At 37.8% G+C, this 12,187-nt stretch overlaps 1 protein-coding gene across 42 annotated transcripts in view; it reads right to left on the bottom strand.

Moving 5' to 3' along the window:
- Positions 1 to 12,187, bottom strand: part of RBFOX1 (RNA binding fox-1 homolog 1) — a 1,152,005-nt gene that overhangs the window by 41,064 nt on the left and 1,098,754 nt on the right. For all 42 annotated transcript variants that reach the window (XM_064725897.1, XM_064725899.1, XM_064725900.1 and 39 more), the window contains one exon: positions 5,719 to 5,851. In XM_064725897.1, coding sequence (XP_064581967.1) covers positions 5,719 to 5,851 — 133 coding nt within the window. The remainder of the gene's footprint in view (positions 1 to 5,718; positions 5,852 to 12,187) is intronic.

The following is a 12,187-nucleotide window of genomic DNA, read 5'->3' as shown; positions in this document are numbered from 1 at the left end:
TGTGTAATTTTTTGATTCCTGATCGAATCTTACTACTAGAGTCAAAAGTATTTTCTAACAGCTGCTTTCATCAGAAGTACAAAGTGTAAGCCACCAAAACCTAAGTTTTGCTTTTCCTTCCTTTAGTATATAAATTTCCCATTTTTTTTTAATTATTATTATTAATTTTGTTTAATTTGCTCTGCTTTTGACCCCTTTTTCTCTCTCTGAGGCTCTAGGAAGAAAACAAAGGGGATGTCTTGAGCATGGGAAGAGACTGAAAACATCACACAGGGACCCATCTTAGAACAGCTCCTTTTACACTTCATATTAAAAAAAAATTATCCTGGTAAGCAGGTAAGTCTATTGCTCCTTGTAAAATAACACAGGGGTTTTTAAATAGCCACATTAGTGAAATCTGAGTTACTTCATCCAAGGAATGGTGTTAATGTGCTTCCTGAAGGAATTAAAAAGAACACATTTGGGGGATTTGTTCAGTCGTATTCTATTATTTTATTGTGCTAAGGAAAACTCAGAGAAGTGAGAGAAATCTTGATTTAATAGGAAAATGTGCATCTAAATATCAACATTTGTGGCAATCATTTTCTGAAATTATCTTTTTCTAAATAGGGAGCTCTTTTGTCATCAGATATTATACATCTGACTTTCATGGGTTTAGTCCCTTTATTTAAGGAGCTCCTTTATTTAAGGAGCTCTGCATGTCTTATTATCACTTTTTGTAACTATATTAACACAAACTCTCTAGTAGTTTAGATTGCACCTTTACAATATCCTGGGAGAACTACATCTGTCTTCATTATCATTTTTCTGTCCTCATCTTTCAAAAGGATTGTGTTGAATAATCTATCAATGACACGAAAAGACAGCCCTTGATTGCACAAAGCTTTGCTGAGAAACTTCCCAGCAGCTGAGGATCCATGGTCCTCACCCCACACGTCCTGCCCAGGGCAGCACACCCAGCCTGGGGTGGATTCAAGGGAAAAAATGGGCAGCACATCCCTGATTTTCTTCCTGGGCACAGCAATGCTCACAGCTCACCATTGCCTCTCCAGCTATACAAAATTCTCTGTTTGTTGGTTGCTGGGAGGGTCATCCTCACTGTCCTGCACTGTCCAGCTCCTGGTGTGGAATTCACCTTTAACGTGAACCCTTTATCTGGGGCCTTCATGAGATAAATGAGAGAAGAGATGCAGCTACAGCCTTATTAAACCAAAGTCCTTTGGTATAATAAACCAGCCTCACTTAAACCAAAGACAGAACTAAAGCAACACTTTTCCACACTCTAATAACAGAGTTTTAAGTGCTCTAAACATCAAACTGAAACTCTTGTAAGAGGCAGCTTCAACTCTTTACAATGTTCTCTAATTCCAGTTACTTGCCTTTCCAGTTTCTCCCATGGACAAGTTACATTTTCTGCTCTGCGATATTGACTGAGGGAATGGCTGCAGAGAACAAAGCTGCAGACATGAATCGATATATGCTGGCAAAACCCATTTTTTGTTCCAACAATTGCACATATGCAGAGTCCAAAGTAAGAGGAAGTTTACATGAGCCCAAGGAAATAGAGTGGGAAAACCCCGTAGCAACCTGAGTAGATGTAGTAACTCATACTAATGTTCTTAAATTTAGAATGCAGAATAAGAAAATGAAGCTGTATTTTCATTTTGAATCAGTGAGCAAGTAGCACTTGAGAATGTTTATTTTAACAAGAGGAACAGTTTCTGAATAGCCTCTGTTATTTCTCCTCCACACTCCCCACAAATTCGCAATTCTATTTAGGGTTGGGTTTGTTTTTTTGGGATTTTTTTAAACTGTTCTTTTCAAAGAGAAAAGCATATTGCTCTCCTCTGCTTTCCCAGGAAAGGCAGCAGAGGAGGAGATACAGACTGCAAGCTAATTCTCTGTTAGCTTCATCAGAGCTGAAAGGAGCAGAGAGGGAATGTGAAGACAAAGTCACCCCACACTAAACTTGTGAGAATTTAAAGCAAAGGATGATGAAACAGAAAGGCTCCTCAGCAGTTTCACTACTCCTGCTATCTACTACTGCTCTACTACCAGATATACCTTGACTCTGGGCTTTCTTGACAACAAATTAAAGATCTCATTTCCCTCTCCTGCTGCACCATTTTGAGGTTAAGCTCCCTATGCAGTGCAGATTTCCAAACTCTAAATTTTAGTTTCAGTATTCTCACACAAACCAAGCTTTACTCCCCATTTCAGTGTCAGGGGGGTTTATGATACTTACATTAATTATATGTACTTGTAAGTAAACTGCACATTCTCATATTTCAAGGCATTAGAGATGATGCCGCAGATGCTAAAAGTGAAGTACTTTCTGTGAGCTAATAAACAAAGTGCTATCTCAAGGAATTATGAAATGTCTCACTCAAAAGTGAAGGATCCATTAATTACTGGGGTAGTTCCATGTATCTCGTGAACAGTAATTCCATTTTTAAATTACACATTTTAAAGCACACGTGCTATTCTTTGATTTATAAGAAAATAATGGCCTTAAATATGGTTATACCCAGCAATTTCCCTGGGACCCAGCAAAGCCTGTCTGCTGCTCCCCAGTAAGTGGGAGGCACAGCAGAAGACACCTTTCAACAGGAACCACCATAACTCATCCTGCCTTATGAGTACAAGACCTAGAGGTAGATCAAGGACTAAGGTTAATGAAATAAAAGAAAATTGAAGGAGGTAATTGCAATGTTCAGCTTTATATTTTGCAACTACATGTAGGTTCTTTCTTGAAATATTTTCTAATTAAACATTGATGGATTTTAATGTAAATTTATTATTAAAATTATAGCTTTCATTATAGAAAATAAGTATTTTCAGTCATTAAATAAAAAAAAATTACACAAGTATAAAACTGTTTACTTGGCTGTAAGTCTGGGTGCCTTCCTTGAGTGAAAAATAATAAATTGCTACTAAATTGATTGCATAACAGCATTCAAAACTTACTCTATTTTTCTTATCAACAAATGATATTCCAAGTTATTTGCTTCCTTTCCTAAGCTGATTGATTCTCTGTGATGTCTTTACTGTCTTAATAATTTTCCTTGTCTTCTACTCATGTTGTGACCAAAACCCACATTTCCATAACTTATTTTCATTCATCCAAGACTTTTTTCTGATGGAAATTCCTTATTGCTTCTTTGATGGGTCATGGGATAGAATAGGTGAGCAGAGAACAAAGAATCACTCAGCAATTCCATGTTACATTCTTGTACCAGTGAAGATACCAACATGAGATCTAATATGCCAGGCCAAAGAAATTATGGGAAAACAAAGCTATATTACCCCAGCTGTGGATCAGGGCAACAGAGATATGTATAATTTCTGTACTGAATTACAGCATGTTGTAATTCAGTGCAGAAATTATACATATCTGTAGGAATTACAAAATGGGCAATTCAGAAAGCAGAGCCTTATTGGAAAGCACAGGTAGATGGAAAAACTTAAATATCTGAACTAAGACCTACATGATTTAAGACAGGGCTTAGTAATTGAAACCTTTTGCAGTGTCAAATTATGTTTGGTGGCAAGGTGATCCCTAGATTAGCAAGGGTTCCTGACAGACACCTGGAAGCCATCAGAGCAAGATGATGGGACCTGTGACAAGGCAGGGCTCCCTCTGCAGAACCTTTGCAATGACCTGCAACAGAGTTCTCTGTGCCCACACATCTAACTTACTGCTAAAGGTGCTGGCAACCAGCAGTACAATTACATGGGGATATACATGTGCTACTCTTGGAAATGGAATTCATGCTGCTGAGTCACTGAACTAATTATAATAATGTGTATACCACCACACACATATACACATAGAGCACCCACATGTGGTCTCTTAAATTAAGGCAAATTTAAGTCACTTACTCAGCAGAAAGTAAAAACTCATTTTGCAAATACTAACCAAAAAGTACTGTCCAATTCAAAAACTATCAGACACAGCTGGTAATTTTTTTTTATCTACCTTTATGACTTTGTATTTAACTAAGGTGTGATGTGTGATATCATCATGAAACTGAGTGGCCCACCTCGTTATCTCACTACATATTGCACTCTATGTTCAAATTTAAGAACTTGCTTTTAAACAAGGTACAGATGGAGAGTCCACTTTTTTTTAGGTGCAGTATCCATTTGGTAGCTGAGGAATTATAAATGAAATCTGAATGCAGGGCATTCTAACTTGTTTCCATCCTTGCCATGTGCAAATGCCTGCACTAACTGAGAGTATGGCAGCAGAAGGATAACTCTGGAGGGACACCATCCTTGCCCAAAGGTAATACAGGCAAACTTCAGAAAAGTGTCTTCCTCCAGTAGTGACAATACTATTTTTCTTAATAAGATACACAAAACAAATAAACCAACAGAATACAGTTGTACAAAATAATCTGATTCTGTGGCATGATTTTTACATTAATCTTTAGAATGGCTCATTTCTTTGAGATAATAACTGCCCAATGTGAGAGCATGGTCAAACTGCCTGTAAAAATAAATCCCCGAAAACTCAGGCCAAAGGCTGACTGATGAGATTAGCAAATTTGTCTGGAAAAAGATGCTCCTTTTGGCTTAATGGAGCATCTGAGGTTTACTGAGAAACTGTGGGAACTGGTGCAGGGCACCCATCACCTACTGGAATGGAGCAAGGGGACAGGGATTGTGCTGGCAGCTTCTGCACAAGGGGACATCCCCAGTGGGAGCCAAGGAGCTGCTGAACAGGATTTCAGTGAGGGCAGGGAGAGAGAGAAAAAGAGAGAGAGACAGAGATTGAGATCACCTCCTGTCACTGCCTGTGCCAACCCTTCCTGACCCATCCCAGGAAGATCCAACAGTTCTACAAAGAGGTAATGGCAAATCCAGTTTTTATGACAAAATACTACTCCGGCCTACAATCCACTAAATTTTCTGATTTTACAGATTTCCTAATTTCTTAACAGCTGAAAGTCTTTTGCTAATGTTATTAGGGTTTTTGTGTTTCATGCAGCATACAAAGCCTTTCTGTGTCAGCCTTTACAGAGCGACAGGAAAAACTGTTTATTCTTTCTTTCCCCCAAAAATATACATAAAACCCAAACTATCTTCTGAAATAAAAAAGATTATAGAATTCCTAGAAATTAATCCTATGAATTCCTCTTCTTGGTTCCTTAGTTTACTATTTGCTTTTAGTAAATTCAGGTCACTGACAGCAAAACCTTAAGGCATTATTTACGCAAAAGTACACAAAACCCATGGCCCTGAGAGGAGCACCCCAGATTTCTATCATGACAAAGATGGCAACTAGAAAAACTAAGCAAACTGCGATAAAAAAGTATATATTTTAAAAAATAAAATCCAGCACTAAGCCTTCAGGTGCAGAGACAACTTCCAGCAGGCGATTTGAAGGAAAAAAGAAGTTACCTCGATCCAACCTCCTTAATAACCAGATGTTTGCAATCATCAAAAATATACCTTTAGCCGAAACAATCTCCCCGTTCCGGAGCATTCCGTTTGCGGGAGCATTTACATAACAATATGTGACATCTGAAACGCTTAAGGCCACCAAGCATGGCAGTACAAATTACAGTCATTTTTCAAGCCTTGCTGTGCGAGGCGCCGGTGCCGGGCAGGCACGACCCGCATGCAGCAGGGCTGGGAACGGTGCCCAGGCTCCCGGGATCCATGCTGAGCCAGAGGTGAGCGAGGGAATTTCAGAGTGTCAGAGCTCCTTACCCGCCGTAGGCTGGGATGGGAGGAGGGGGAGCTGCTGCTCGGAACGTGTTGTACACCGTGCGACCCCGGCCTCGTAGGTGGGCACCTCTGTACGCGGCGGCTGCGGTCGCAGCAGGGTAGGGAAATCCTGGCACTGCACAGGGAAACAAAAACAACAACAGGGATTAGTGAGAAGAGCAATTCTGGAGCAATTCTAGAGTTGTGATGGTGTAAAGGCTCGCCTGTAGCTGGACAAGGGAGTCGCCAAAGGGTTTTAGATTGTCTTTTCACACAAATCTCTGCCTGCAAAGAGCGGCAAACTGGGAATTTGGATGGCAGTGCCACATTCTGGAGCAATTCTGTGTGACGGTGTTCACAGGGGTCTGAGGATGAGGGAAGAGATGAGGATCTGACTCCATGTTTCAGAAGGCTGATTTATTATTTTATGATACATATTATATTAAAACTATACTAAAAGAATAGAAGAAAGGATTTCATCAGAAGGCTAGCTAAGAATAGAAAAAGAAAGAATGATAACAAAAGCTTCTATCTCAGACAGAGAGCCCAAGCCAGCTGACTGTGATTGGCCATTAATTAGAAACAACCACATGAGACCAATCACAGATGCACCTGTTGCATTCCAGAGCAGCAGATAATCATTGTTTACATTTTGTTCCTGAGGCCTCTCAGCTTTTCAGGAGGAAAAATCCTAAGGAAAGGATTTTTCATAAAAGATGTCTGTGACAATTCTGGAGTTGTGATGGTGTAAAAGCTTGCCCATAGCTGGACGAGGGAGTCACCAAAGTGTTTTAGCTCGTCCTTTCACACAAATCTCTGTGTGCAAAGAGCAGGCGGCAAACTGGGAATTTGGATGGCAGTGCCATTTATGGCTCTGAGTTTCCCAGAGGGCACTAATGAAAAGAGTGTTGACTGGTTCAGCAGGCAGCAAACTAGGAGTTTGGATGGCAACATCATTTCTGGCTCTGAGTTTCTCAGAGGACACTAATGAAAGGAGTGTTGACTGGTTCAGCCAACACTGCTACCAGGAGACTCCCAAGGTCCAAGTTCAGGCTCAAATTTATAATGTCAGAGATATTTGCATCACATTATTGGATCTGTCTTCCAAAGTCAGCCCTGTTTTGAGTAGGGGTGAGACATTAGAGACTCAGGTGACCTCAAGTCATCTAAATTATCCAGTGATTTTGCCAATTGAACAGAGCTTTGCTGTTGTTCAAGAGCTGGATTATTGACCAGCTCTTAACTGTGTAATAAATCAAAGAGTTTTTCATCTCTTTTCTCATTTTTTGGGGGGGCTGCACCATGTACATAAGAGCATCTTTCAGTCCTTCAAAGGAAAGAATTGTGTATCTTAGGAACACCTCTGAATCCACATAATATCCAGACCAAATAGAAATAATTTAACCATATAACAAAGAAATTAACTCAGACATTTTTATATTTTCATTGAATCTGTGAACATTAATTACCATTCCATGTGAGACTTAAAATATTTTAATCAGAAATTGAACAGTAATACAGTATTAGAGGCTTTCCTTTTGTAAAACTTCCCTCTTGATAAATTTCTAATTGAAAAAATAATAATACAACTCCAAAACAAAAACCAAAACTTCACACTTTGCTTTCTCTGGCAGTTTTTTAAGCAGTGCTTCATTATTTCATTTCTCCTTTGTACATATATTGTGTGTCAATGTTAGAACAGGCATTTCTTGAATGAATTCATCAGTGAGACAAGTTAAAATCAAATCCAGCTCTGTTGGCATCAGGTTACATCAAATGTACTTCACTGTGTTTATTTTTTTTTTGTATATAAATAAAGAAATGAAACAAATATTGCTTAACAAAGCCCTAATAAAAAGCAAGCAAATGGAAATACTGCTGTACAAAACTTTTCAAATCTGAAATATGAATTGATTTCAATCCTCATGTAGCATCAAATTTTAAAAGAAGCCTTGAATTTGAAATAAGAAAATGAAAAATGCACAATTTTTAGGCTTTGCTGGCTGAATATGTGAAGGTAAATACTGTAATTATGGTGATTTCTCTATTACTGCCTTACTGCTGTGGCTTTGGGACTTGGCTAGGTCCTTCTCTGTGACAAAAAAGTTACACAGTAATTCTGCCAAGATTTACATGCCTGTGATACAACATAAATCAACATTATGGCAATACAAATAAATTAGATATATCTTAGAAAGTGCAAATACCATATTTTATAAGGAATATAAAAGGAATTTATAAATCATATAGATGAATTTGAAGAACTTGATATTCTGTTGATAACTTTGCAAGCAACTGCATTTAAGAAGGCTTAAAGGAATTGTACTGGAAAACATTTCTTTTAAGGAAGAACAACATATACATCATCTGTGTGAAATTTGGATGCTCTAAGTATTTTTGCACATTCAACAAGGCTGAGTATTGACCAATCTAAATATGGTAGTGACAGAGTTATGATCTGCTGCTGGAACCATGTAAGTTCTGTCCTTTTTCTTTCCAAATATACAGCCTTGTGTAAAAACTAATACAATTAAGGAAAATGCAAAATACAGTTCTACATATTGTTCAAAGAACTACAGACTACACTGCCTACTATTCTCTTTCCAGTCTAACAAGTTTTCTTTTCTTTCTTCATCCAGCTTTTGCTCCTTTCCAGTTACAGGTGTTGGATGGAGAACTGATCTAATCCAGGGCAGTTATCTTTGTGTAAGAGGATGTTCAGCTGCAGTCTGCCTGCCTTAGGAAAATCACTCCTTTCCAACTAATAGGCATTGCTAGAAGTAAGTTTCTCCAATAAATTTATTGCTAATTTGTGTCTTAGAAAGGAAAATGCAACTAACTAAATAAAAAGGAACAAACCCAACACACCAGTGCCCAGAAGAGTTTGCTTAAGTAAATAGGTGGAAATAGATTTGAGAGAAAGTCCAGGAAAAATTGATAACTGAAATGATGGACATGTCAAATGATAAAGTGTGGCCTTTAGGGACACTCCTAAATTGTCAAAATCAAGAGACATTGCACTGACCTAAATGGCAATTACAAAAAAACAAGAAAAAAAATCAGCCAGACAACCTTAAAATTTCTTCACTTGCATCTGTAATTTTCTAAATATTGATAGAAAACACACTTTCACAAGGAGAACAGAAGTGATAGAGAAAATCCAGCTAACTCAAAACCAGCCTAAGCTCCAGCAATGTAAGATATGTAACACCACTGTGGGCTTGCAAGACATGGTCTGGAAGTCCTGCCCAGAGTTCTGTTCCAGTAATTAATTCTTTGTAATGAACATCTATGTTAGGCAATATTTACAGCATTTGTTCTTTTAGGGTCTTAAGCAATAATTAAAACCAACTGAAATTGTGGGGAGACACCAAGGAAATGCCTCTGTGAGAGAATGAATCCCCAATGTGGTTTGTGAGCATTTTTTCCTTTGAATTGTGCCATTCAGCCCAGCTTTCACACAGACATATCCAGATACATATTTTGCAACAACTGAGCATTTATCCTAAATTCTCTTTATTTTTCATGGCAGTCACACCTTGGAAAGAATTACAAGGAGGGTCACTGATCTCAAATCTTTGACAGCAAATACCTTCCACAAATAAATGCCACTGGAAAAGCAGAGGTGCCCCACCAACAAATGAGTCAAAAATAACTTTAAAAAAATATTATTATTATTATTATATTTTAATGAGAAAGAAAGCTTTCTCTTAACAAAACAGAAAAAGGAAGAAAACAGATATAGCAGGGAAAGTAATTTAGTCCATAAGAGTTTACCAAATCCAAAACCTGCAAGGAAGGCTCAGCAGTCATAGGAGATGCTAAGAAAAGAGAGTGATGGTTTCTTTATAATTTTCAAAGTATCTGCAATTGAAAGGATGAGTTTGAATGAGAAGCCTGAAGTAATGTAATTGTTTCGCTATGCTTGCCTTACGTTGCTCTCTTAATAAAGTCCCAGAGCATGAAATGTCTAAAGTAAAGCAGAGGTCTAAAAACCTACAGAAGCAATTAGTGGAAGGCAGAGCAGTGAGGTGCAGCTCTGTCAGGAAGAGGATCAGACATGATGGAAACTAAACCTGGGACTAAGAGTGGCACTGCACTTACAATCAAGTGAGGTCTAACAGTTGAGTTTGTTAATAACAGAATGATATCAATCCCAAAAATTGATTTGGGTCCATCTAAAAATCAGAGTTTCTGAAAACACACTTTCTATTGTCAGGTAGTAATACTAGACATTGAGATTGGAGGTAAAGGAATCAACAGGTTTTGTTGCCCTGGATTTGTGTTCAGGAAAAAAACCCCATAATGTTCCTTCGGCCCAGCTGAGAAATTAGATGGGTAGGAATATGTAATAACCACAGAATTTATTTTGCTACCAACTTTTTAATATCCTCACCCCAAAATAACCAGCAGAAGTGGCAGCATTAGAACACAACTGAAGAATGGACTTCATAAAAAGAACTTTATGAAAAGGGTTGTCCCATCAGGAAGCATTAAATGATATTAAACAGTCCCAAAAGTAATGAAGATAGTAGCCAGGAGGGGTAGAGGTTTTAATGACTTACAGTTTGTAGGTCAACCTTCCTTAGTGCCTCAGTGCCAAGCTGCTGAAACCCAGTCAGTGAAAATGCTATTTATAAGGGGCTTGAAAATGTGTTTGACGCTCAGCAGGGAAGCATCTGAGCCCACTTCTAAGCAAAAGTAGCTTAAATTCATCAAAGTAATTTGATGACTGGAATTCGTCTGATCTGTGACTGAGAAAAGGCAGATTTCTCCAAATGCATGTTCATGATAGGAGGTGATAACACGAGGTTATAAAAAGAAAGGCTTTTCTAAGGACAATACATCATCAAACATCAAGCCATAGAAAACAATTTACATTTTCATCTAATGGCCCCATCCATTCTATAGATATTCATTCTGCTATTCAAATATGAATGAGGCTACAACCACAAAACTCAGTTCAAGTTAAAAAAATTAGAGTATAAATAATATGCTGTGGAAATCCTTGGCTTTCCTTAATATAATTATCCAATATCATACAAAACATCTACTACACCCTAAATGAAGTTGTTTTAAGAACATTATGCTGGTAAGATTTCTTCTTTAAACTTGTTTGTTCTATTTTTATACTTAGGGGGATACAATTTTAAAATGTATTATTACAATTAATATTGTCTACAAATTCTTACACTTTGTAAATATGGAATCACTGTCACTTCAGTGAACTTCATTTTAGATCTCAAACATGAAATATGGCCAGCAAACTGCCACATTTAAGCAAATAAAAAGGCCTTTGGATTCATAGTAGTGTATCAGCAAAATTTAGATAACTAATGATTTTATAGAAAAAGCAAATATGAGCATAAGGAAGAAAAACTTAATCTTTGAGTTCACAGATGAAATTTAATCAAATCTTAATTTTTTCCCTGAAGATGTAATATAAGCATTTGTTTTACTAATCTTTTATTAAATGAACACGACAGGGAGGTGCACTTTGTAGGCACAATATCTCAACAAGGCCTGGGAAAACAAAGACTGAAGGAACAATGAAAAGCTTGAGTTCCCAAGAAGAGGAATATAACCTGGCAAAAAAATACTTAAGGGTTATACACTGCGTATTAAAGTTTTAAAGCTTTGGGATAGATGAAAGAGCAGCAGATGCAAAAGACAACAGGGGGCAGATTTTGTATCAAAGCCATAAAAATATACAGCCACTTTAATGGGCAATTATTCTTCACATTTGTGCTGCGGTTTGAATTTGTATGAGGGTGCCATATGCCCCAAGAAAGGTGTGCCATCAAAATGGATGAGCAGATCTAGCTCTCATCACTCCTAATCTCTCCTCCTCTGCACAGAGTAGCGGGTCATCTGCCACCAAGAGTTTGCAAATGTTTTACGGGGAAGAATTTTAATGTTCCGTCGTGTTGGAATCGGTTTGTCGCTAATTTACTGCGGCGCGGTTTCACTGCTGGAGAGACAGGGAGACACGTTTACATCATCCCCACAGTTCAGGAGGATCCCCGTTGAGGAAACACAATAAATTAAAAACAAAGAGATATAATGGGCAGCATGCTGAGAAAGGCTAAGCAGAATAATCTATATGATATTATCTGAGATTTCAGGAACGGAATCAGCAGTTTATCCCAATGTGGGCTGTGTTCTCCCTCCACTGTAATAGTAATAAGTATTATTAAGTGGCATTCTTTGAATGAATTATAAACACTGGGCTAAAGAGGATTTGTGCATTTAAATACACAGACCAAAGCAGACTGCAAGCAAAATGTAAGCCCTGTTAATACAGATTTTAACATGAAAAGGCATTTAAATTATATATAAATATATGTGCATACACACACTTCAAATTCAGGGTAAAAAAATCTTTAGAAAGTTCACAGTGTTTAAAATTACAGGCTGAAAATACATTTCTTCTCCTGTCACTGTTGTGAGATGATTTTTGCTAGGATCTAGT

The sequence above is a fragment of the Zonotrichia leucophrys genome, chromosome 14, assembly GCF_028769735.1.
Source record: "Zonotrichia leucophrys gambelii isolate GWCS_2022_RI chromosome 14, RI_Zleu_2.0, whole genome shotgun sequence".
NCBI classification, from domain to species: Eukaryota; Metazoa; Chordata; class Aves; order Passeriformes; family Passerellidae; genus Zonotrichia; species Zonotrichia leucophrys.
The sequence above is the reverse complement of the archived record's forward strand: the minus strand, read 5'-3'. Positions and strand labels throughout refer to the sequence as shown.